Here is a 26,347-nt window from a genome sequence, read left to right on the forward strand (position 1 = left end):
GCTGGTGTCTCTGTGAGGACAGCCCCATGTCTCTGTGAGGACAGCCCGTGTCTCTGTGAGGACAGCCCGTGTCTCTGTGAGGACAGGCCTGTGTCACCGCGGGGACCCTTGGCCCCTGAGTGTCTCCGGGAGCTGCTGTGGAGAGCTGGCTCCTCAGTATTTCTCTTCACCGCTAGGTCTCCCAGACTCCCACCTGTGCCATCTGCCCCGCTGCCCTGTCGCTCCCAGCGGGCTGCAGGCGCCTTCTCCAAGGCCCCGTGGTCCTCGGAGTGGGTGGCCATAGCGGCGTGTCCAGCTCGGACAGCAGCCGGGAACCCCCAGCTCGACCCTCTCGCACCCCGCCCCGTCGGTTCCCGAAGGAAGGAGGCAAAGTGCGGAGTGGAGCGGGCAGGAGAGGGGGAAGAAAAAGGCTTTTCCCGCCCGCTTGCCCAGAGGGGCTCGCGGCACCCTGGAGCCCCGGTGTGGGCGCCGTCACCTCAGACAGCAGCGGCGTCTCCCGCAGGAACTAAATCGCATTCTTCCCTGGGGAAATGGCCCTCGCGCCACCCCTGACAGGGGCCGGGGCAGGATGGTCACACCGCCCCTCGGTCTGGAAGAAACCCGTTTGGCGGCCCCTCGGGAGATGAGCTTTGGAGATGTTGCCAGTGACCGAGCCCGAGTCCGTCCCCGGGCCGCTTCCTGGGCACCCAGAGGTGGCAGCGCCCGCCCCACGCCTGCTTTCTTTTTTTTTTTTTTTTGCTTTTTGGGTCCCACCTGGTGATGCACAGGGGTTACTCCTGGCTCTGCACTCAGGAATGACTCCTGGCGGTGCTCAGGGGACCATATGGGATGCTGGGAATCGAACCCGGGTCGACCGCATGCAAGGCCAACGCCCTACCCGCTGTGCTATCGCTCCAGCCCCCACGCCTGCTCTCTGGGAACTGAGTGGACTGAGGCTGCCGGGGGCGAGGGCTGCCCCCGCGCACCGTCCTCGGACGCTTCAAGTGCAGGAGTGAATGAATGATCTCTTCGAGACAGTCCCCCGAAGTGTGCTCTGCCTGTCCGTCTGTCCGTCTGTCCGTCCGTCTGTCCGTCTGTCTGTCCGTCGGTCTCTGCGAGTCAGAGAGGCTCAGAGAACGGAGCCCAGAGCCTCTCGCGCCAAGAGTTGCATCATCAGCCCCTCGTGATCAATAAGAACACCGTGGGGGTTACTGTGTGGCTGATTAGCTGAGGCGGCTGCAAGCCACCGCTTGCCCCGAGAGGCCGGCCTGGCTTCTCCCTGCGAGCGCGCGGCCTCTGCTAGCCGGCCTGGCACCGCGTTTGTCCCGGGGCTGCTGCCTCCTGCCCACAGCCAGTTTCGCCGCAGCCTTGCTGGCTCCCGGGAAGAGGCCACGTCCGTCTCCTGTGGCCGTATTCAGCCCGTCAGGGCCGAGACGTCAGATTTGCCCAAGCAGCAGGGCCCGGCCCAGTTGGGGACTGGAACCTGGCAGGCCCCCCCCCCCCCGTGGCCTTTGTTCCCCTTAATCGCCGGGATAAATGCGAGCAATTACGGGCAATTGAGCATTGAATGATGAGAGACTGCGGGGAGCTTCCTTGGAGGCCGCCCCACCTCCCGCTACCCCCCCCCCACAACCGCGCGGGCTCCTGGCCCCTCTCTACCGGGGTTCCAAGGAGCTGTGTTGGAATTCGTGTCGGCATCTTCCAACTTCCTCTTGCAGTTTTTGATCTTCCTCCTTTCCCACTCGCGGTTTTCTTCATAGCGCAATGGAATTCTTTTGTCTTCGAATTGAAGGACAGTTTGGTTGTGTCCGACATGGCTTTGGGATTCACCAATCGCAGGTTTAAACACACACACACACACACACACACACACACACACACACACACACACACACACACCAAAAAACACCTCATTGTGTGCTGAGGGGAAAAAGTTGGCAGAAAAGCAGCGCATGTTGAAGACTCTTGCTTTTCTTTGCCGGTGAGATTTCCCAACTGAATCTCCTCTGTCTTCTCTTGCCTCCGGCTAACATCTAAAGATCGGTAATAAAGCTCTATGCAAATACTTTCATGTATTAAAAGAACAATATTTTGACACTCATTGACACAAGCGCAAGAAAAAATACAACACTCCTGAGTGTTCAGGCGCACAATGAGGGCATTGTTCATTCATTCGGAGTGAATGTGAAAAATGTTGTGTTAAATTAGCAGAGGTTGCTTCTCCCGACCCTCTCTCCGCGCCCCCAGCTGAAATGACTTCAGGGCGCTGCTGGCCGCGCACAACTTTTCCTTGTTCCTCTGGGGTCTGGAGCACTCGCTCCGTCTTGTCCAGCTGCTGAGCTCTCGGTGGGCCGCCCCTCTGTGAAGGTTAGCTGCCTGCCTTCCTGCCTGCCTTCCTGTCTCTCTCCTTCTTTCTTTTTTGATTCTTTGCACCTTTCAGAATTTTCAGATGCCTGAAAGAAATAGCTGGGGGGCTGGTTGTCCCGTGTCCCCAACCATCTCCCCGGCCAGGCGTGTTTTGAAAATCCCTGCACTTTTGGAAATCCTCTGGATTTTTTTATTTTATTATTATTATTATTTGACAAACACAAAAGGGGATTTGTTTTGATTTTCAATAGTGTGGAGGGGAAGTTGTTCCTGAATTTTGTTATTATTGTTATTATTTCTAGAGGAGTCTTTCCTCCTGTGTCACCAAGCTCAGATATTCCTGTTGCAATCAGTGTTTTCTCAAACGCAACCGGCTTCCCTTTTCATCTCGCCATCAAGGACACGGCAGAGTCAGCATGTAGGAAATAATTAGATAACAGCCACCGCCACCCCGCCCCCCCCACCCCCGGGTGAGAAAGGCCAGCCCCGGCCGCAGCTGGGATCCTGCTGACCCGGGGGGCCCAGCAGCCCCTCCCCAGATGTGAAGCAACATGAAGTCCCATCCCTGCCCGCCCGTTTCCACCGGCTGGGCGTGTGAAGAGGGACCGGGCGTAGGGTATGTGCATGTGAGTGTGAGTGTGTGTGCAAGTGTGTGTGTGTGTGAGGTTCTGTGGGTTTGAGTGTGAGTGTGTGGGGGGGTGTAGCATGTGTACGAGTATGTGTGAGGGTCTGTGAGTTGGAGAGTGGGTGTGAGTGTGTGTGCTTGTGTATGTGTGTGTGAGGATCTGTGGGTTTGAGTGTGTGTGTGCATGTGTATGTGTGTGAGGGCCTGTGGGTTTCAGTGTGTGGGTGTATAGCACATGTGTGAGTATGTGTGAGGGTCTGTGGGTTTGAGAGTGAGTGTGTGGGTGTGAGTGTGTACATATGTATGAGTATGTGTGTGTGAGGGCCTGTGGGTTTGAGAATGAGTGTGTGTGTGGGCATGTGTGCATGTGCGTGAGTATGTTTGAGGGTCTGTGGGTTTGAGAGTGACTGAGTGTGTGGGCGTGTGTGGGCGTGTGTACATATGTATGAGTATGTGTGTGAGGGTCTGTGGGTTTGAGTGTGAGCGTGTGGGTGTGAGTGTATACATATGTATGAGTATGTGTGTGAGGGTCTGTGGGTTTGAGAGTGAGTGTGTGTGGGTGTGTGTATGAGTATGTGTGTGTGTGAGGATCTGTGAGTGTGAGTGTGTGGGAGGGTGTGAATACATGTGTGAGTGCATCTGTGAGCATGCGAGTTTGTGTCTGTGTGACTGTGTGAGTATGCAAGTGTGTGAGTTCATGTGTGTGTGTGTGTGTGTGTGTGCGTGTGTGTGTGTGTGTGTGTGTGGTCTACTTTAGAGGCACACCCAGCAGGTGGGGAGTTTGACTGGCGGAATCGAGGGTGAGCACTTGCCGTGGTCACGTGCTCCCAGCCCTGTTGAGCAGCCTGGGTGCTCCCAGCCCCTCCTGGCGACCCCCACGGGCTCCCACGGAGCCACGTCTCCCGCGTTCCCGGGGCGCTGCCCAGCCTGAGCACTGGAGCCCCCCACCCGCCATGGCCTCGCCCGCTGCACCCCTGCACCCCCTTCTGGCCTGCTCCACCCCCCGGCCGGCCTCAAGGGGACGCGCCAGCCCAGCCCCACCTTCGGGTCCTGCCCCGTGACCCCCCGCCGGCTCCTGCCCCGACTCTCGAGACTGTTGGATGCAGAGTCCGGGTGGGGGCTGGCTGCGTCTCGCCCGCCGGGTCCCGCTGCCTAGAACTGCGGGGGTGGGGGGCACAGGTCCAGCCGCCACTCTTCCCCCCGGGTTCCCGTCTCTCAGGATCCCCCCACCCGGCTGCCGGCTGGGCCCACCCGAGTCCCCGCGTGGCCTCACCAGCTCTGGCTCCATTCCTGTGTCCTCAGACACGAGCGCCTGAGCGAGAGCATGTGCACGCGTGTGAGTGTTCCCGTCACGGGGAGTGACCCAGAGGGTCCCCAAGCCCCACCGGGAGTCCGAGCTCAGAGCTCAGAGCCAGGAAGCACGACCAGGCGTGACCTGCACCCCCCCCCCCAGGCCCCCTCCGGGAAAGAGGAGAGAGGGACTGAGCACAGTCCCGGGGGCCACTGCGTCTGTCCAGTTCGGGGTGGCCTCACGGGAGCAGACCTGGGCTCCAGGAGTCACCCGGAGTCAGATCCCACCTGTCCGCTGTGTGCCCCCCCCGCTCTTGGTGCCTCCTGGCCCCCCGGAGTGACCCATCCACGCTGAGACCCGCTGGACTGGAGACAGAGTGACCGGGTGCCTTGGTGGAAACGCTCCCCACTGACCGCCTGCCGGGCAGTGCCGGGACGGGCCGGCGCACCGGGCAGTGCCGCTCTCCCGTGACGTCCCCGCCCCTCCCCCTGCCCCATGGTATTTTCGACGGAAAGGGCACCGGATACGCCGGGCTCCCAGCGGCCACGCCCAGCGGCCTGTCCTTCCCGCTTCCTTGAGTGGGCTAAGGGAAACCTAAGACGCTGGCCGGCCCGAGTGCCAGCCAGGCCTGCCGCCCCCTGACGGCGCCCTCAGCGCGGGTCCGAGACACGGGTGGCTGGGCCCGAGGGCTCTGGTGCTCAGAGGGGCCCAGATGTGGCATTCCAGGGCCCAGAGGCAGCGGGCGGGCACGGCGGGCAGTGTCCCAGGAGCAGGAAGGGAGGCGGCGGGCACTCCGAGGCCCTGCCCCTTCCTGCCCGCTGCCCCCAGCCCCTCCGTCCCCCGGGCCCGGCGTACCTGCGCCCTGATTGGCAGCAGGTAATCGGAAACACCTGGCCAGGTGGCGGGCTGGGCACGCGCCAGGAAAGCGGCACCTCTGGGCGGGCGGGCGGCCGTGTGCTCGGCGACGGGGCCCCTGAGCCAGTTTCCACGGGCCCAGGTGTGGGTGGCCGCTGCCCTCCCGCCCATAAATCTCTGTGTCAGTGCCCGGGCTGGAGCGATGGCACAGCGGGTAGGGCTTTCGCCTTGCGTGCGCACGACCCGGGTTCGATTCCTCCACCCTCTCGGAGAGCCCAGCAAGCTACCGAGAGTATCCCGCCCGCACGGCAGAGCCTGGCAAGCTCCCCGTGGCGTATTCGATATGCCAAAGACAGTCACCACAAGCCTCACACTGGAGACGTGACTGGTGCCCGCTCGAGCAAATTGATGAGCAACGCGGGAAGACAGTGCTCCAGCGACAGGGCTACAGTGCTCGGGGGGCGAGACGGACAGAGCAGCCTGAGAAAGCCCTCAGGGGCATTGCCACGGACTGCAGCCACAGAACCGGTCTGGGCGTGGCTACCCCCCCCCCCGCAGCCATAGAACCTGCCCAGGCATGCAGACCCCCCTCCATAAGCTGGACATCGCACACCCCACAGGCCCAGAGCACCGGGCCTTTGCTCCTCTCCCTGGGAAGGGCGAAGGTCTGGCTCCTTTTGGGGGCGTATCTCCAGGTGTGCAGAGGACGTGGCCAGGGCCACTTTCTGTGGCCTCCATCCATTCTGCAAGGCAGCGGTGGGCTCGGGAGGGCGGGGAAACCAGCAGGGGCGCGGGCAAGAGACTCTCGCACACCGTGATACCACCAGCAATCCCCTCCCGATCCACACCCGCAGCCCACTGGTTCACACTGCGTCCACACCGTGAGATGCCAGCAGAGCCTTGAGCAAAATCAGCGTCCACTGAGGACGCGCACGGGGCCAGGGAGAGTGGGCCCTCTGCAGCCCGACCAGCAGCGGCTGGGGGAAAAAAGATGTCTCGGCGTCACAGACTACTCAGCGCAGCCACTTTCGGGAGGAAAAGGGCGCTGAGGTGGAGTGAAAACGGCGGCCGCCATCGGTGAGTCACTGTGTGCCCAGATAAGCAGACGCCCCCAACTCTCTAGTCTCAGAGACCCGGCAGGGGCCTGGGCGAGGGTTCGAGACAGGCCCTGCTCCTCCTGAGTCTCTAATGAACTCACCGCCACGTCCCAGCGGCAAAGACGCCCCCCGGGCTCTGCCCACACGTCGCAGCAGGGAGCCTGGCCAGGAGGAGGGGGCGCGGCCAGCAGGGTCAGGAGGGACACCCCGCGCCTGGCTGTCTTCCCCGGGGCCCCTCGGAGGGGATGGGCTCCAGCTTCCCTCCCCACCCCGAGCAGAGCTCCCGGCCGCCGAAGACCACCGGAACCTAGCTACAGCCATGCTGGACAAGCCTCATGCATGAAGGTACCGGCGGAGGAACCCAGGTGTGTGTAATCCCACCAACGGCCAGCATCCAGAGAGAGACTTAAAAGCAAGCTCTCAGAAGCACGCGGCCGCAAAGTGGCCTCGTGATATCTTTGGCCTACTTCTCCCTCTGGGAGAAACTGGCAAGCTTCTGAGAGTTTCCTGCCCCCATGGGACAGCCTTGCAGGCTTCCCATGGTGTATTCATATGCAAAATCCAGTAACAAGCTGGATCTCATTCCCCTGACCCTGAAGAGCCCCCCAGTGCAACATCCTTGGGAAGGCCGAGTCGAGATGGACTTCTAAGATCTCAGGGGAAGGACGAAATGAGATGTTACTGAGCCCGAGAAACCGGTGATTAACGGGATTTTGTGATTCGTGATCACGGTGTGCTGACTCGCTCCGAGAAGCCTTTGCCCTGCCAGTGCACAAGGCAAGGAGATGCGACGCCCGTTCTAATATTGTCTTCGTGACTTTTAAACTTGGCACCTTGATTCTTTTTTTCTTTTAAAACATGGTATCAAAAATTCAAGCTTTAAAATGTCAATAAAATAAAATAACATAAAATAAAAACCCCAAACCCTCGCCCCCAGCGCACGCTGTGCTGGTGCCCTTCCCGGCCGGCTCTGGGGCCCAGATTCTGGCGGTCTCTCACTGCCCCGGGCTCAGTGCTCGCTCGCACAACAGCACAAGGCATCGGCAGGACTGTGGGGAGTCGCTCTGAGCGTCAGCCCCCACCTCTGTAACCACGGAAACAGGGGAGCACTGGAGGGGAGAGCATGCGCGGGGTGAGCAGAGACCCTGTGACCGACCGCCGTGGCGCGTGTCCCTCACGACGACGGGTACCACTTGTCCTGCCGGTGGTGCTGTGAGCGGGGGGGGGGGGGGGGGGGGGGGCGGGGGCGGGGGGGGTCCCGGCGGCCCGGCCTTCCGGCTGGGCATGCCAGGGCCGGTTACTCTGTTCTCCCTCCCAAGGCTGGCCCCAGGCCCCTGCTGGTATATTCTCGGAAGGGGTACTGCTGGGTCTTCGGGATTCCCACCAGCAGTGAAGGAGAGTCCCTTTCTCCCCATATTCTCAGGGATGGTTTTGTTTTTGTTTTGTTTTGTTTGGGGGGTCATACCCGGCGATGCACAGGGGGTTCCTCCTGGCTCTGCACTCAGGAATGACTCCTGGCGGTGCTCAGGGGACCCTATGGGATGCTGGGAATCAAACCCGGGTCGGCCGCGGTGCAAGGCAAACGCCCTCCCCGCTGTGCTATTGCTCCAGCCCCGCCAGGGATGTTTTTGTTCACTATCTAATGTGGGTTCCCCCCCCCAACACTTGGTAACCTTGTGTCTTTAGAACTTCACTGACACACTCCATACCCCATAGAGGTTTTTGCCCAGAAAGGGGAAAAAAAAAAATCAATCTACTGAGAGCCCCCGACCGCCTCCCGTCCTTCCCTGACCACGTCCCTGGCCTGGGCACTTGGCACCTGTTTTCCCACCCTAGTCAGGGGATGAGAACGCTCCTCGGACCACCTAGGGGGCCCCCGAAACCCGAGGACAGGCAGAGAACCCTGACACCCGGCCCGTCCCAAACCTCTAATAGCAGCCTGCCGTGGTGAGGCCCGAGCAGAGGTTCACAGCCCAGTGCTCGGGGCCACTCGGCCCCGCGCTCACCCCCCTGCCCCGGAATTTTCATTTCCATGGATTCAAACTCCAGGACTTGGGGTCAGAATTCCCTACGGACGACCACACACACACACACACACACACACACACACCCCAGATGGACGATTCTATTTCAAAATGAATTTTTTTTTTTTAATGACCAACAACACAAAACCCCAGAATCCAGGGCCGGGCGGGAGCTGAAGAAACCCGGGCGGAAAAGCAGCCGCATGGTTAACCATCACCTTGATCCACAGCTCTCGTTATTCACGGGTGACGGCTCAGTTAATCAGTGCTTGCGGCCTGGGTCCTGCGCCGGCTTTCCCGGGGAGCGGGAGCGACGGAGGAATCCGGGCCTCTAAGACAAACACGCCTCAGCCCCCGACAGGCACGCCTGGAATCAGGCAGAGCCACGCGGCTGTGCTCCGCTGCCTCCTCGGGTTTTCTCCTCCGCTGGGCCCGCCGCGAGCGGCCCCCCCGAGCCCCGGGTCCTCCCTCCCGCCCCGCCTGGCTGGCCAGAGGCAGCTCGCAGCATCCAAGCGGGGGTCTCCCTCCTCTTCTCGGGGTTAGATCTGAGAACAGGCGGGGCGCCCCGGAGGGCCCAACCTCGTACTTCACACGACCCCCACATGTCCCCTCCACGCCTCGTGCCTCGGAAGGAAGCAGCTGGGTGTAGGTTGGGGGGAGGGATCTCCTTTCTTTTTTTTGGAGGAAGGAGGGCTCGGGTGCTCAGGACTCACTCCCAGCTCAGTGCTCAGGGCTCCCTCCCAGCTCAGTGCTCAGGGCTCCCTCCCAGCTCAGTGCTCAGGGCCACTCCCGACTCTATGCTCAGGGGCTCCCTCTCAGCTCTGTGCTCAGGGTCACTCCTGGCTCTATGCTCAGGGCAGACTCCCGGCTCTGTGCTCAGGGTGGACTCCTGGCTCTGTGCTCAGGGCAGACTCCCAGCTCTGTGCTCAGGGCTGACTCCTGACCATAACAGGAATCGAAATAACCAGGGTGAGCTGTGTGCAAGGCAAAGCTTAATCCCTGCTCTGCCTCCCTGGCTCCAAGGGGATCGACTTTCACAGGCCGGGTAGGGGGGAGCCTGGACTCTCCGCCCGCCCCGCCCGTCTGCCTATCCAGCCCTTCACCTATTGTCTCTCCTCCCGGTTGAGACCAGCTATGAGCCCAAGGGCTGACGCTCCTTGACGCACGGGTGACCAGCACAGGGCGAAAGTCGCCAGGAATCCGGGACGCGCAGGAGTCGGAGCTCAGCTCCGTTCCCAAGAGACGGGGGGCGGGGGGGGGGGGGGGGGGTGGGGGGGGCGGCCGACAGACAAGGACTCGCCCCTCCACCGTGCTCCTGCGACAGACGCCAGAGCCAGAGCCGGGGTGGCAACTGGACCCGCACATGGGGGCCGGCTGCGTCACGGGTCACCCGGCCCGGCATGTGAACAGGAAGGTGAGAGAGCGGGGGTGAACTTTTGCCTCAGTGGCCCATCCATCAGCCGGCAAATGGCCCAGAGCACCGCGCACAGCCGCCCTCCCGCGCGCGCGCACACTGGGGCCTTTGTGTCCGGGCCGGAGCCGGGATGCACCGGGCTGCGGCTGGGTGGCACATCACTGACCCATCCTCACGCCCTCCCGCGCCGCGCCCGGCCCCCCGCCCACGGGCACCTGTTCTTCATTTACCGCTCAATGCCCATTCATTAGGCCGGGTGGAAATTTAAACAGAACCCCTTCCCTCGGCCCGGCCAGTAAACTATTCAGGAATAACAAATAAATCTGGAGCTGCATCTCCTTCCCCGGCCATTCCCAGACCCCGGCCGGCTCACAGCCCCAACCGGAGAGGAAATGCCGAGGGATTGATAGGGCAGAGGTCACGGCCGGGCTGATGGAAAAGCAGGAGGCGCGGCTGGGCCCTCCCCGCTGGCTCCAGGGAAAGTGAGGGCCCCCCACCCGCAACTCCCAGATTCCTGGTGGGGAGCAAGACCAGCACGACGGAAGGGCCCCCCAGCGCTCAGAGTAGCCCCCAGCTCTCGGGTGATCCTGTTTCGCCCCTTTACGTTTCGCCGGGCCTGGCCCTGGAGCACGAGGCACCAGCGTTTCAGGAACCCTCGCGGGCTCACCCCCGGGTTTGTGGGGCGCGGCCAGAACCTAAAAGACGCATCGGAAATGTTTTTAGAATGGAAACCCGGCTCAAACAGGTCTCCGTGTCTATCCCTCGGGTGGGGGGAAATGAAGTTTGGCGGCCCCCGTGCTGGCCAGAAGCGCAATTTAATTTTTCCTGAAAACTTGGAGAAGTCTTCTTGAAGAACACGCAAAGAGTCTATATGTGCGCATGCCGCCCCCACGCTCTGTGCGCCCGTGCGTGGGCACCGTGCACCCTGCGCGCCCGTGCGTGGGCACTGTGCCCCCCTGCGCTCTCGTGCATCGGCATCGTGTTCCCCTGGGCACCCATGCGTGGTCATCGTGCCCCTGCGCGCCCGTGCGTCGGCCCCGTGTCCCCCTGCGCGCCCGTGCATCGGCATCGTGTTCCCCTGGGCACCCGTGCGTGGTCATCGTGCCCCTGCGCGCCCGTGCGTCGGCCCCGTGTCCCCCTGCGCGCCCGTGCGTCAGCACTGTGCGCCTGCGCGCCCATGTGTGGGCACTGTGCCCCCCTGCGTGCCCGTGCGTCCGCACCGTGTTCCCCTGGGCGCCCGTGCGTGGTCATCGTGCCCCTGCGCGCCTGTGCGTCGGCACCCTGCCCCCGCGCGTCGTGTGGTGCAGTGTGTGTTTGCGTGCGCTCTTTGGCCGACACGCGCAGCAGTCGGAGGCAGCAGGCGGGTGGGCGCCGCGAGGGAAGGGGCAGCCACGGCCAGGCTGAGCCAGGAGAGCTCCCGGGAAATTCAGTCCGATAAGCTGAATCCACTCCCGGGCCTAGACTCGGGGCTCATCAGGGCCTAGACTCGGGAAGGAGAGGTCGGAGATCCCAGACGAGATGAGAAGCGGGGAGAGGGCGCCCCAGGCCGCGGGAACTGCCTGCGGGGGACTCAGGCCGGAAGTGCAGACCCCAGGGACGCACCCAGACCGGCGCCCCTGGGAGCGTCTCCTGCGAAGGTTTCTGGGGCCCTTCGCCGCCCCGACAGCGCAGCTCTGTCTGCAGGGGGACGATCCCCGTGAAGCAAATGCGTGCCCGTGCCGGGTCCTTGGCTAAAGCCCACCGGCTTTGTTCAGTGGATAGAATGATGAGAGGATGCAGGGTCATGCCCAGATGCTTCCGCTCCACCGCCCACGCACATGGACCACATGTGTGTCAGAGGTGGAGCAGTGGGTACTGCCGGCTCCCCATCCCTCACCACCTCCCCCCACTTCCCTGCCCTAAGGTCCCACACCCAAGAATGAAAGCACTGGGCTTGCATTTTCACTTTTTCGGGTCACACCCGGCGATGCCCAGGGGCTACTCCTGGCTCTGTGCTCAGGAATTACTCCTGGCGGTGCTCGGGGGACCGTATGGGATGCCAGGCATGGAACCCAGGTCGGCCACGTGCAAGGCAAACGCCCTCCCCGCTGTGCTATCGCTCCAGCTCCTGCATTTTCACTTTTTAAACCTTGCTCCAGAGTGCCCAGGGGCCCAACCGGACTCAGTTCTGGGGAGGGGGGTCTCTTCAGGCAGTGATGGGGGCAGGGAAGCAAGTCTGGTGGGGGCCTGGCCCAGCCCCCGGAGCCCTGGCCAGAGCTGGTCTTCTTACCTTCTGATAATGACATTGACCCTCTCATCTTTCTTTGTGTTGGTTTGGGTGTGCTGGGGGCTGACTCCTGGCTCTGCACTCAGGGATCACTCCCCATCACTCCCGAGACCATGCGGGGCGCCGGGGACCGAACCCAGGCCCGACGCGTGCCAGGTGGACACCTTAGCACTGTGTTATCACTCAGCCCCAAGACATTTGTTGTTTATTCCATGATTAACGGCATACTCTTTAAAAAGTTATTTTCAACTGGTCAGGTAACTGTGTCAGTATTTGTTGGCTTTTTTTATTGGGGGGGGGGTGTACACTGCGGCGCTCAGGGCTCACGCCTGGCTTTGAGCTCAAATGTCAGTCCTGGAGGTGATCAGGGAACCATGTGCAGTGCCAGGGATCACTTGGTCAGCAGCGTGCAAGCCTTAACCCTGAACTATGCCTTGGCGCTCTCCCTCCCTCCCTCTCTCTCTCTCTCCCTCCCTCCCTCTCTCTCTCTCTCTCTCCCTCTGTCTCCCTCTCTTTCTCTCCCTTTCTCTCTCCCTCCCTCCCTCTCCTTCTCTCCCTCCCTCCCTCTCCTCTCTCTCCCTCTCTCTCCCCCTTTCTCTTTCCCTCTCCCTCTCTTTCTCTCCCTTTCTCCCTCTCTCTCCTTCTCCCTCTCCCTCCCTCTCCCTCTCCCTCTCTCCCTCTCCCTCTCTGTCCCTCTTCTGTCCCTCTTCCTCTCTCCCTCTCCCTCTCTCTCCCTCTCCCTCTCTCTCCCACTCCCTCTCTCTCCCTCTTTCTCCCTCTACTATCTCTCCCTCTCCCTTTCCTTTTCCTTCTCCCTTTCTTTCTCCCTCTCCCTCTCTTTCTCTCCCTTTCTCTCTCCCTCTCCCTCTCTCTCCCTCTTTCTCCCTCTACCTATCTCTTCCTCTCCCTTTCTTTCTCCCTCTCCCTTTCTCTCCCTTTCTCTCTCCCTCTCCCTCCCTCCCTTCCTCTCTCCCTCTCCCTCTCTCTCTCTCTCTCTCTCTCTCTCTCTCTCTCTCTCTCTCTCTCTCTCTCTCTCTCTCTCTCTCTCTCTCCCCTCCCCATCAGCCTGTTGAAATGTCTCTCCCTGTTCTACTGTTAAGAACTATCTGCAAGAGGAGGAAAGTTAGATGCTGCTTTTAAAAACTCTCCTTCAATGTCCTATACGGGTCTTCGCCATGGACACCCATCGACATCTTATTCCCACCCCCCCCCCAACTGCGGCTGCCAGAAAATGACAGCTCCCTCCCCCCGCCCCCCACCCCTCACCCCCCCCTCGTCTGGAGAAAACCCAGACATCAGCGCTGGTGCTTCTGGCCCAGCTCGGAGCCAGGAGCCACGGCTGACGAGACTCGAGACCTGCTTCCTGGGGCGAGAAGGGGGCCACCGTTCGAGGTGTGTCCAGACCTCTGTCACCGCCCCCCTCTGCCAAACCCGAGCCCGTCTCTCTGGGATCTCCCCCACGGAGGCCTCGCCCCTGGCTTCCAGGCCCCTTCTCTGTGCCAAGGGGGGGGGAAACCCAGGAAGGCGCAGACGCACCCGCGGGGTCCTGAGCTGAGGGGGATGGTGGCGCCCGCGTCTCACCCGCTGCCTGTCCCCCTGCAGGCCATGTGGCTGATGCTGCAGAACGACGAGCCCGAGGACTTCGTCATCGCCACAGGCGAGGTCCACAGCGTCCGCGAGTTCGTGGAGAAGTCCTTCGCGCACGTCGGGATGACCATCGTGTGAGTGTCGCGGCCCGCCGGTGCCCCGCCCTTGCCCCCTGGCCCTGAGAGCACTGTGCAGGGGGGTCAGGGCTGTCCAGGACTGTATCTGCCCAGGATGTTGCCACTGTCTTGAAGTTGTTCAGTTTGTTTGTTTGTTCTTGGCTTTTGGGTCACCCCCCAGCAGTGCTCAGGGGTCACTCCTGGCTCTGTGCTCAGGGGTCACTCCTGGCAGTGCTCAGGGCCGTGCTGGGGATTGAACCCGGGTTAGCTGCGTGCGAGGCAAACAGCGTAGCCCCTCTCCTATCTCTCCGGGCCCTCGTCCCACTTTATTCCAACACCGGGGCTTACAGAGCTGTTCACGATGCTTCATCCCGGGCGTTCACGACTCCAGCCCCAACCCCACCAGCACTGTCCCCATTTTCCCGACCGCCCCTCAACCTGCCCCCCCCCCTCCGAGCAGGCCGAATAATCTATTTTCTATTGCTGGGTAACAACAAATGGCCAGAGCCGGAACGGTAGTACAGCAGGGAGGGTGTTTGCCTTAGCACGCGGCCAACCTGGGTTCGACGATCCCCGGCATCCCATAGGGTCCCCCAAGCACCGCCAGGAGTGATTCCTGAGTGCAGAGCCAGGAGGAACCCCTGAGCACCACCGGGTGTGACCCAAAAAGCAAAAAAAAAAAAAAAAAAAAAAAGGCTAAAGGAATGATCAAAACATATTTCTGAAAAAGGACATTTGTGAAAACTGTTGTATGTCACCGTGGTGACACTTAACTCCCAACCTGCGGGTCACCAAGCTGCCGCTGCCAGCTGAGCGTCCGCAATCCTGTTTCTGTCGGTCGGGCTTGGTCGGCTTCTGCATTCCAGCCTGTCCAATCTGCTGTGCCGCTTGCTGGGATTTTGGAGGGGCCTGAGCCCCTCCCGAGATGGCCCCGGAGGTCTCAGCCAGGAACAGAGGGTCCAAGACAGTTCTGCAGCTGGTTGATGTCTTTTGAGATTTATGTGAGTCTCCGGAGCAGCGGGGCACGGCTTCCAGGGGGCTGGGAGGGACTTGCCCGCCCACCCCGGCTCCGAGAAGCCCCTCCTGTCCCTGCTGCCCTGATGCCGGCGTCCGGCCCCCAGTCGCACTGGAGTCCTACTTTGCTTTTTTGGTTTTGTTTTTGGCTTTGTGGGTCACACCCGGCGATGCACAGGGGTGGCTCCTGGCTCTGCACTCAGGAATCATTCCTGGCGGTGCTCAGGGGACCCTATGGGATGTTGGGAATTGAACCCTGGTTGGCCACGTGCAAGGCAAACACCCTCCCCGCTGTGCTATCGCTCCAGCCCCTGGAGTCCTACTTTGGATGGTTTTATTCTTGGGGGGGGGGGGGGTGGATCTACCCAGTGATGGCGGTGCGATGCCCACCTCTGCCCTCTGCCCAGGGGTTGTTTCCGGTGATGCTTCATACTGGGAATCAACCTCCCCCACCCCCCCCCCACCAACCCCCACCCACACGGGCAGAGCTTGCACTTGGCTCTCTCTGCCACCCTCCCCTGAGGTGGTCCTCCCGGCCAGAGCGCTGCCTTCTCCAGTGTAGCCAAAGCCGAGCCTGGGATCTGTTACACTGTGCAAATTCACTTGCAACAGTGCAACATTTTGTGGTTTTGTCGAAGATCCCTTGTTCCAGATGGAATCTTCCTTGGCCGCTCCAGTGGGAGGTCTGGGCCCTAGGGGCACTGCTCAGGGCTCACTCCTGACTGTGCTCAGGGCTCACTCCTGACTGTGCTCAGGGCTCACTCCTGCCTCTGTGCTCAGGGCTCACTCCTGCCTCTGTGCTCAGGGCTCACTCCGGCCGAGGCTTGGAGGGACCCTGTGTGGTGTAAGGCAAGTACACGCAAGGCAAGTACTATCTCTCCCGCCCAAGATTTCTTCTCTTTGGGCATTTTTTCTTTACTGCGGTAAAATCTCTCCAAAATTAAAACCTTGTCTTCATTATCATGAAGTCTGTGTAACAGTCGGCGGCATTGGTCCATTCACAGCTCTGCCCGTTGCCCGTCTCCGGAAGATTTCCGTCTTCCCAGCTGAACCCCTCTCTCCTCCCCCCACGCCCGAGTCCCTGTCCACTGTCTCTCTGCGCCCGCCTGTCCTGGGTCACCCCGTGCCGGGGTTTGGGCGCTGCTGGGCCTTTGGCGCTTGGTCAGCGTCACGGCGCCCCGTGTCCTCCCCCTGGAGGCAGGGCCCGCGCGCAGTCGGCATCTGGGTGCCCTGCGGCAGCGTCCCCGCCTTGGCCACCCGCACCCCTGGCCTCCAGCTGTGGTCACTGTGAATGTGCCACCGTGGCCGTGGAGAACAAATATCCGTCTCAGTCCCCACTTGCAATTCTTTGGGGTATAGACTCCGGAGTGGAATTCCTGGGTCATGTGATCACGAAGTCTATGTTTAACTTCTGGAGGAAGTGCCAAACGGTTCTCCGAGATGCCTTTTTGTAAAAAAAAAAGATAAAATTTTAAAAAAGAAGGAAAAGGAGAATAAAAAAGCGCTTCCATGTCCAGTGTGGGTGGAACAACAGAAGGCAAAGAAAACCTTCGACCCTTAAAGAAAAAGAAAAAAATTGAGGGAACTCCGGTAAAACAGGTATCCCCTGCTTTAGACCTTGGACGGCGGGCCCGAGCGGGCCAGGAGCAGAAGGAGCGTCACCCCCCAGGCCCGATTCCATGATGCCAAGGGGGGGACGGGGGAGGGGCGGCTGAGAACAGCTGCTGACCGAGCCGGAGGAAGAGAGTCAGAGACCTCGGGGAAGGAGACGTGCAGAGCGTCCGCCCGAGCGCGCCCCTGTGAGCCCGTGGGAACGGGGGTATGCGCCCGGAAAGAAACTGCACCCGCTGAGCACCGGGGCAGGAGGGGGGACCAAGTGTTGTCACTGCCTCCTTCCTGCCCAGGAGCCGTGTCAGCCGGCCGGGATGGGGCAGCCGCGGTGCGTGCTCCGGCCCCAGCGGGAACGAACCGTGCTCTCAGCCATCCCTGGAGAAAAGGCCGCGCGAGACTCCGCCGGACAAAGCCGAGAGAGACGCTTAAAAGGGGATCCGACGCTTAAGAAGGGGTGCAAATAGCCCAGCCCGTTCCCAGCACGGGGCTTCGTGCGTCTCAGAGGGCGGGGGTTGAGTCTGGACGCGAGAAGGTCCAATTCTGAATGTTCGACTCTCGACCCGAACTCAGGGAGCACATCCGGAAGCCGAAAACTGTGACCCGAGACGGCGAGGGGGAGGGGGGAAGCCACCAGTGAGATGGTGCTAGGAGCGCACCGGGATCACGAGGTGGCCGTTAGAATTGTGTGTGTCTCTTAAGGATATGCCTATGGATATATTTTTAAATTGAGATTTTATAGAGATGGGCTGGAGCGATAGCACAGCGGGGAGGGCGATTGCCTTGCACGCGGCCGACCCAGGTTCGATTCCTCTGTCCCTCTCAGAGAACCTGGCAAGCTACCGAGAGTATCCGGCCCGCACGGCAGAGCCCGGCAGAGCACGGCAAGCTCCCCGTGGCGTATTCGAAATGCCAAAAACAGCAACAACAAGTCTCACAAAGGAGACGTGACTGGTGCCCGCTCGAGCAAATTGATGATTAACAGGATGACAATGACAGTAACAGTGACAATGATATAATATATAAATTATGGAGAGATACATAAGTATATAATACTGAGATTATATATGTTTAGATAATTTTGTATCTATTTTCCTCCTCCTCTCTCAATATATATTTTTATATTGAGGGTGAATATAGATATTTTAAGACAAGCCAGATGGCTACTTTAGTGGTGGGTGGTTTATAAATATATAAGCATTTCACTCTTGTAAGCCAATGTTACCTTTAAAAAAAAAATGTCAATTTAGGGATCGAGGAGATAGTGCAAATGCCCACGCTTATGCCTTGCACGGTCATGGCCTCCGATTCGATCCCCAGGGCCACAGTGACCCCAAGTGCAGCCCTGGTGGCCCCCGGGTATTGGCCAGGCAATGCCAGAGCGGCGCCCGGGATCTCTCTGAGCATGGCCCCAGTTTTCAAGCCTTGAGAGCAGAAACTGGACTCAGCAGTGGGGTACGAGCCTCGCATGTGTGAGGTCCTGGGTTCCACGCCAGGGCGTCACGAAGAAGTTTATTGGAAGAACCGAGGGCCAGGGAGAGAGCTCGGGGCCGGAGCGCGGGTTCCGTGCCACTCGCACACGCTTCCCTGGGTGCAGCCAGGCAGCAGGGCTGGAGCTGGGGAAACCCCGAGGCGGACCCGCCCCAAAACCGAGACAACTTTTTGGGAAAAAAAAAAAATTACAAAACAACCGATGTAGAGCTGTATATGACAAACGAGGGTGTTGGGAGTGCTCTCACGGTTGGCTCTCACGCAGGGTGGGTGCTGCGGGGGCCGGGGGGCCAGGCTGGAGGCCGTGCAGCCGTCCTGGGGCCATTCAGGCTGCAGCAGGGGGAGCGTGTGTCGGGGGCGGGAAGACGAGGGCCTCGGGTACCAGCCACCGTCAGTTCCACTTCCCTATCGTTGGAGTCCTGCGGGGAGGACGGAGGAAAGGAATCCGGCGGGGGCCGAATATGCCCCCCAGCTCCTGCGAGCAGCAGGCCTGATCTCCAGAGCCCCCAGGGGGAAGCGGAAAGGAAAGTCTCAGACGCAGCAGCGTCGTGACCGCAAGTCAAGGCCGAGGAGAAGAGGCTGATGGAGCCAGAGAGGAAGGTGCAGCGCCTGGGCCTGCCCGAGAGACAGAGACAGGTCTCCCCGAGAGACACGGAGACTGAGCCTGCCTGAGAGACACAGAGACAGGCCTGCCCGAGAGACACAGAGACTGAGCCTGCCCGAGAGACACAGAGACAGGCCTGCCCGAGAGACAGAGACAGGTCTGCCCGAGAGACACAGAGACCGAGCCTGCCCGAGAGACACAGAGACAGGTCTGCCCGAGAGACACAGAGACCGAGCCTGCCCGAGAGACACAGAGACCGAGCCCTGCCCGAGAGACACGGAGACCGAGCCTGCCCGAGAGACACAGAGACAGGCCTGCCCGAGAGACAGAGACCGAGCCTGCCCGAGAGACACAGAGCAGGCCTGCCCGAGAGACAGAGACAGGTCTCCCCGAGAGACACGGAGACCGAGCCTGCCCGAGAGACACAGAGACAGGCCTGCCCGAGAGACAGAGAGACTGAACCATGCCTGACAGACACAGAGACAGGCCTGCCCGAGAGACACAGAGACCGAGCCCTGCCCGAGAGACACGGAGACCGAGCCTGCCCGAGAGACACAGAGACAGGCCTGCCCGAGAGACAGAGACTGAGCCTGCCCGAGAGACACAGAGCAGGCCTGCCCGAGAGACAGAGACAGGTCTCCCCGAGAGACACGGAGACCGAGCCTGCCCGAGAGACACAGAGACAGGCCTGCCCGAGAGACAGAGAGACTGAACCATGCCTGACAGACACAGAGACAGGCCTGCCCGAGAGACACAGAGACTGAGCCTGCCCGAGAGACACAGAGACAGGCCTGCCCGAGAGACACAGAGACCGAGCCCTGCCCAAGAGACACGGAGACCGAGCCTGCCTGAGAGACAGAGAGACTGAGCCTGCCCGAGAGACACAGAGACTGAGCCTGCCCGAGAGACACAGAGACAGGCCTGCCCGAGAGACACGGAGACTGAGCCTGCCCAAGAGACAGAGACTGAGCCTGCCCAAGAGACACAGAGACCGAGCCTGCCCGAGAGACACAGAGACCCAGCCTGCCCGAGAGACACAGAGACCGCGGCCTGAGAGACAGCAGGACAGCATGGACCCCGCTGGGCACTGGCCAGCCCCCTGCCTCGGCCCCCCCCGCCCCAACACGTACATTCCCTGGCCCGCCGAGACGCTTCCTTTGGCCCGACTACTGCAGTTTAACCAATTTTTTTTTTCCCCAAATCCATTTCCCATGTCAGACCCTGGTCTCAAGTCTGTTTCCAGCCTCAGACTAAACCAGAAATCAGGCCTACTTCCGCCGTAAATTAAAAATAGCGTCGTGAGTGGCAGCTGAAACGTCGGGGCGGTCAGGACCGTTTTCAGAGCCTTCCCGGAGAGGGAGGGAGGGAGGGAGGGAGGGAGGGAGGGAGGGAGGGAGGGAGGGAGGGAGGAGCGTCCCATGGCGGGAGCTAAAGCCCCCACTTTGTCCCTTCCTAAGACTGCGCCCTCCCGAGCCCCGGGATGCCAGTGACCCCCCCCCCCCCCAGCTTCTGTCCGGCTCCCTTGGACCCCTGGGAACGAAATGTTCTCCCCTGTCCGTGCTTCCTAGCGCGTCTGCGGAGATGAAATTCCTTCTCGGGCCGGATAATGGAGCCCGGCTGGGTCGGGGTCGCTCCTCTTGTTTGTTGTTGTTTCCGATTCCCTCCTCTGGCCCCTGGAGGCGGCGTTCCCGTCCCCGCTGGGGGCTCTGAGCCCCCCACCCACGGCAGCTGGAGGCCTGAGGGGCCCCCGGAGGGCCGAGGAGACCGCCCAGGCCCACCACGCGTCGTCTCGTCAGCTGGGGGACCGGGAGCCGCGTCTCCCACCTCCGAGGGGGCGGCCGTGCTTGGGGTCTCAGAACTCGGGTCTTGCCTGCTCTTGTTGGCGGTGCTCAGGGCTTGCTCCTAGCTCTGTGCTCAGGGTCACGGCGCCTGGCAGGGACCTAACTCTCGCCAGCACCTTCACCGCTGGGTCTCTGTCTGGCCCGTTTTCTGTTCCCTCGGCGCGCCCTCGGGAGGCCCCGCGCCCTGTGCCCGCGCCAGGGCCCCGCCCAACCTTAAGCCCCAGCACCCCGGCTGCCGGCCTCAGGGTCCCCAACGGCCGGGCTGGACCCGCCGCCGTGCCCGCCTCCGGCCGAGAGTGGCACTGAGCCACCGGGCATCCTGCATCGCAGGGTCGGGCCCTCGGGCTCGGGGCTCGGGGAGCAGCCCGGGCTCGCGACTGTTTGGGTCGGGGTTGGCTGCTGGGGCGGCGGGTGGGGGTCACACCAGCTGCACTCCAGGCTGTGCACTCAGGGTCGCCCAGGACAGGGCTGGGGGCGCCCGGTCAGCCGCAGGCGAGCCCCTGGACTCCTGTACAGTGCTCAGGCCCCAAGCGCGCGTTTGCTGGGGATGTGATGGGGATCGGCCACCTGCAGGGCTCCACCCTCACCCTGTCTGTCTGTCTGTCTGTCCAGACTCCCACCCTCACCCTGTCTGTCTGTCTGTCTGTCTGTCCAGGTTCCCAGCCTCACCCTGTCTGTCTGTCCAGACTCCCACCCTCACCCTGTCTGTCTGTCCATCCAGGCTCCCACCCTCACCCTGTCTGTCTGTCTGTCCAGACTCCCACCCTCACCCTGTCTGTCTGTCCAGACTCCCACCCTCACCCCGTCTGTCTGTCCATCCAGGCTCCCACCCTCACCCTGTCTGTCTGTCTGTCTGTCTATCCAGACTCCCACTTTCTGTCTGACTGTCTGTCCTCGGACTCCCAGCCTCACCCTGTCTGTCTGTCTGTTCATCCAGGCTCCTACCCTCACCCTGTCTGTCTGTCTGTCTGTCTGTCCATCCTCTCCGTTTCCCCCTTGGGGTGTGAAACAGAGAGCCCGAGAGATGGCGGGACTGTCCGGGTGGGCAGCCCGGCTGTTGTTGGCGATGCCCCTGTGCCCTAGCCCGGCGCCCCTGCCCGGGTGGAGGGGTCTCCGCACTGCTTCCGGGTGGCCCCGCCCCGGGGCCCTCTGTCCCCCAGTCCCCTCCCCCGACTCCGGGTGGGTCAGACCCTTTCCCGTGAACGCAGATCTGTCCTGTCACTGCGCACTGGCCGGGTGACCGGGCGTCCTGGGGGCCAGCCGCAGACGTCTGTCCTTCCGCCTGGCCTTTGGCAGCGCCCAGCCCCACAGGGGAGCGACATCTCCGTCGTCTCGGTCCTCGGGCAGGTCTGCTCTGAGGGCAGGAGTGTCATGAGCGACAGTCTCCCTTCTAGTTCTTTGCCTTTTCTGGGTTTTGTTTGGGGGCCACGCCCAGTGATGCTCAGGGCTTGCTCCCGGCTCTGTGCTCAGGGTCACTCCCGGCTCTGTGCTCAGGACTCACTCCTGGCTCTGTGCTCAGGACTCACTCCCGACTCTGTGCTCAGGGCTCACTCCCAGCTCTGTGCTCTGGGCTCACTCCCGGCTCTGTGCTCAGGACTCACTCCTGGCTCTGTGCTCAGGGCTGACTCCCGGCTCTGTGCTCAGGGTCACTCCTTGTGGGCCTCAAGGGACCTTCTATGGTGCCAAGGATCGAACCTGGGTCGGCTGCCCGCAAAGGCAAGGCACCTTCACCCATGTACTGTCCAGTCCATGGACAGCTTCAAAGTGACCTCGGTGTCCAGAGTGCTGAGACCCGTCTGGTAGGCGGGGTATTTGCATGCAGTGGGCCGGGAAGTGGCTCCTGTGTGTGGCTTTCGATGGGGGTCTGGGGAAGCAGCGCCCTGCCCCTCCCCCCACCCCACCAACCCCAAGGGCTGGGATCCTGGTGAGGTGAAAAGTCAGGTTTGATCTTGTGCCACAGCCCCTGAGCTCACTCCTAAGAAGCATCTCGGTGGTCTGCCCGGAGGAGGCGGCCATGCTGGGGTCTGTTCTCGGCCACGCCGCCGTGCCCAGCCTCAGTCCCCCAGGGAGCGTGGAGAGGACGGCCCTTTCCTCCCCAGTCGGAGCCGGCACCGCGGACGCCAAGCAGGCAACTACATGTCCAGACTAATTTTCTGTCGTTGATCTTGTTCCCTTCGGGGAAGCGAGCGCGAGGGATCGCCTGCAGCCGGGAGCGAGTCTCCGCGGGCCGCGGGGCGGGCGGGGGCGCGGGGCAACCGGGCGGGGCCCTGGGGATGGCTCCATGGCCACACACGCGCCGGGACCCAGCAGGTGCAGCTCGGCCCCTGGCCTGGGGGTGGGCGGGAGGAGGCCGCGGGCAGCCTGGCCAGCGTCTGCCAGGCGAGGGGAAGGTGCTCCCCGGTCAGTGCTCCCAAGCCAGTGCTCCCCGGCCGGTGCCCCCTGCAGCCCCGCGCCCACCCAGTGCTCGGCTTCCCGCGCCTCATTTCTGTGGTTTTCACCTTTGACCTCCTGCTCTGGAAGGTTCCAGCCCTTTCGTGCACGTTCCTTCGCGGGCTGGAGGGAGAGGCCCGCGGGTTCCCGTGCTGGCCCTGCAGGGCTGACCCGGTCTCGTGCCCCGGCACCACCGGGGGCCCCCAGGGGCCAAGGCTGGACACCGCCGGGTGCGGCCCACTCCGACCCCCCAGCACTGACGGCCTGTCTTCCCGGGGAGCCCCCCGTCCCCACGCCGGCCACGGCCCCCCGACCCTCAGCTCCAGCCTCAGCAGCTCGCTCCACCTCGGCGGTGTCCGTGTGTCTGTCCATCCAGGACTCAGGCCTCTGGGTGGTGTCCGTGTGTCTGTCTGCCCTGTGCCCGCCCCGCAGTCACCTCTTGTGTCCAGCCTTGCCGGGCCCTGGGGTTTCTCGGCTTCTCGCGCCCTTCCCGTTGGCTTGGGCGGGGCCACCCGTGGCGGGGGTCATGCCCAGCTGTGGGGGACAGGCCGGGGGTTCTCAGACCCCGGCTGACCAGTGCACGTGGGCGACACCTCAGGGGCCTCACACGGTCTCCCGCCGGGCCCGCCCTGCCTTCCCCGCCCGCCGTGTTTCCGCCGTCGTGGCTGACCGTGGCCGGTGGCCGAGGGTGCGGGCCGGGGGTGGCTGCAGGCACAGGCTGCCTGTCTGTCTGTCTGCCTGCCTCTCTGTCTGTCTGTCTGTCCAGGACTCAGGCCTCCGTGTGGTGTGGGAGGTGGGACCCGCCCGGGGGACTCGGGAGGCGGCATTCGGGGGCCGGGTTGGCCCCGGGAGGGCAGGAGGCAGGCGCCAGGCGCGCGAGTGGGCGAGGGCCGGGCTGCCGAACTGGGCTAGACCAGCCCGACCGCATCTGGGCCCTATCGGGCTGCCCACACCCCCCCCCCGGCACCCCCCCCCCGCCTCCCTGCGCCCCATCCCGCCTCCCGCAGGCCGGGCCAGCTGCCGCGTCTCCCTCCACGCCCGCCTCCCTCGGCGGCCCTTGCTCGAGAAGGCGGGGGGGGGGGGCCTCGGGGTGGGGGGAACTCGCCCTCCGCAGCCCGCCTGCTCCCCCATCGCCCGGGTGAGACTCTCCATCCCGCCCCGGCAAGGGGCACCGGCCGCGGGAAGGGGGAGAGAGGGCCAGCCCCTGCGCCCCAAACCTCGCTGTGCCCCGAGAGCTGGACCTGGCAGAGCCTGGAGTCCAGAGAGACGGTGCAGGGGTGCGTGGGGGGGGGGGGGTTGTGTGCAGCAGCGCCCCTGCCGGCATCTCCTGGGGGAACCGGAGTTGGTTGTGGGGAGCCGGTGGCCCCTGCATCAAGAACTCGGCCCCCTCTCGCCCCCCTCTGCGGCCCCCTGGCACAGGGCTTCAGCCTGCCGCCCTCTCCAGAACCTTCCCCGCCTCCCTCCCTGTCCATCCGTCCGTCTGTCTGCTGTTCCCCGGCCCTCCCGCCTGCCACACTCCCAGCCCCCTGCCCAGTACCTTGGGATGCCCCCGCCTCTCTGTGCTGCCCCCTCCCTCCCCCTCCCTCTCTCTCTCTCCCTCTCTCTCTCTCCCTCTCCTTCTCTCCCTCTCTCCCTCCCTCTCCCTCCCTCTTCCTCTCCCTTTCTCTCTCTCCCTCTCTCCCTCCCTCTCCCTCCCTTTCCCTCTCCCTCTCTCTCTCCCTCTCCTTCTCTCCCTCTCTCCCTCCCTCTCCCTCCCTTTCCCTCTCCCTCTCTCTCTCCCTCTCCTTCTCTCCCTCTCTCCCTCCCTCTCCTTCTCTCCCTCTCTCCCTCCCTCTCCCTCTCTCTCCCTCTCCCTCCCTCTCTCTCTCCCTCTCTATCTCCCTGTTTCCCCCTCTCTCTCCCTCTTTGTCTCTGTCTCTCTCTCTCCCCTCTCTCTCCCTCTTTCTTTCCCTCCCTCCCTTCTCTTTCTCTCTCTCTCTCTTTCTCTGTCTCTGTCTCTCTCTGTCTCTCTCCCCCCTCCCCTGTCGTGGGCTCACCCCACTCTGCCCCATGTTTTCTCACGGGTATTAGCTGCCCTTCCTGATGCCCAGATGGACCTTCCTCCCTGCTGGCCTCCATGACTGACGCCTCCTCCTTCCTCTCTGGGTAGACACCCTCGGATTCGGCAGCTTGCCACCTCCGGTCACACAGGCCCCCACCCCTTCCACCTCCTCTGCCCCCTCTTGACTTCAGCTCTCAGCCTCTGGTGCTTTTCTGGGACAAGGGGGTGCGTGGAGCCCACCCGATCCCACAACCGTCAGACCCCCTGGCTGCCCTGAAGGCGGGGGGTGGGGGGTGGGAGAGGGGAGGAGGGAGCAGGGGGCCTGCGGTCTGTTTTTCACCACTCACTGGAGCCCACACATTGCTCCCAGCTGTGGGGCCATTCGGGGTCTTGGTTATCCTGTCAGTCAAGAACTTCTAGAAACTTCTGGGACCTTCTACACTGGCGGAGGATGGGCTCACCCCCGTGCACTTCCGATGCCCTCGGAAGGTTTTCTGAGCTGCTCCTGAGAAGGCTTCTGGGTAGGAAGTGGCCTGGAGCGGCCCGAGAGGCCAGCCCCCTGCAGACAGACCCCTGTCTCCCTGTGTCCCACGAGCCCGGCCGAGCTTTCCATTTGCCGCCGTCCCCGCCGGGAAGGCCCGTGTGTGTGTGTGTGTGTGTGTGTGTGTGTGTGTGTGTGTGTGTGTGTGTGTCTGCTCAGCTGCCCCTTGGCTCCCTGCTGCCGTTCCCTGCCCAGCGCCTCTCCTGCTGACCCCTGGAGGCCGGCTGCTGACTCTCCGCCTGGCTCAGCCGCTCGCCTCCCGCTCTCCGGCTCTCGTCCCCCACGGCCCTGCATGGTCCTGGGGCGGGTTTCGGAGCCCCCATCCCGCACTGTGCCCCTCGGCCTCCCCTTTCTCGCCCCCTGGCCTTGCCCCTGAGCTGGGGGCCAGCGGCCGAGGCCGAGGCTGGCGGGTTCCTTGCTCACAGTGGCAGGGATGTGGGGGGGGCTTGTTTCCTTGTTGTCTATTTGGGTTTGCACGTGGCCCCGCCCCCTCCACCCCTCCCTGGACGCCGTCCGCGCCTCCCCTCTGTCCACCTGACCGCTTGGTTTTCCGATCCTGCTTCGGGGAGATGTTCAGACCCACCGGCAGGCCGGGCCAGGGGCTCAGGAAAGCTAGGGGGGAGGTGTCAGGAGTCATGGGGGGGGGGCAGCTGGAGACCCCCAAGGCCAGCCCCGAGGCTGCTCCCTCCCCTGCTCCCAGGCCTCTGGGACGGCCTGGAGCACTGGAGCAGGGCTTCTGAGGGCGGGTCTCACGCTTCCCTGCCCCTCAGGCCTCGCCTCTGGGCCCCTGTCCTCCAGAGGGACCCGGGCATGGGGACCAAGCACACGTCTGTCAGCCCTGCCGGAGTTCTCCTGCTGGTTGCCTCCAGCTGCCACATCAGAACCGTGACGACGCGTAGGGTGACACTGGTCTGGCCTTCACAACGAGGGAGCCGTGCTGCCGTGCTGGGCGCACCTGTGTCCACACACACAAACACACAAGCACACGAGCGCACGCACACACGCACGTGAGTACACAGACATGCACACGCACACAAGTACACACACGCATACACACATGCGCACACACATGCACGTACTCATACACGCACATGGCACGCACACATATGCACAGACACCCAGATACATGCACACTCACACTCACACACACTCATGC

At 62.6% G+C, this 26,347-nt stretch overlaps 1 protein-coding gene across 4 annotated transcripts in view; it reads left to right on the forward strand.

Annotated features, from left to right (window-relative positions):
- The window catches only part of GMDS (GDP-mannose 4,6-dehydratase), a 429,624-nt gene that overhangs the window by 329,701 nt on the left and 73,576 nt on the right, over positions 1-26,347 (forward strand). For all 4 annotated transcript variants that reach the window (XM_055128849.1, XM_055128852.1, XM_055128850.1 and 1 more), the window contains exon 8: positions 13,521-13,639. In XM_055128849.1, coding sequence (XP_054984824.1) covers positions 13,521-13,639 — 119 coding nt within the window. The remainder of the gene's footprint in view (positions 1-13,520; positions 13,640-26,347) is intronic.

Source organism: Sorex araneus, chromosome 2 (genome assembly GCF_027595985.1).
Source record: "Sorex araneus isolate mSorAra2 chromosome 2, mSorAra2.pri, whole genome shotgun sequence".
Lineage (NCBI taxonomy): Eukaryota > Metazoa > Chordata > Mammalia > Eulipotyphla > Soricidae > Sorex > Sorex araneus.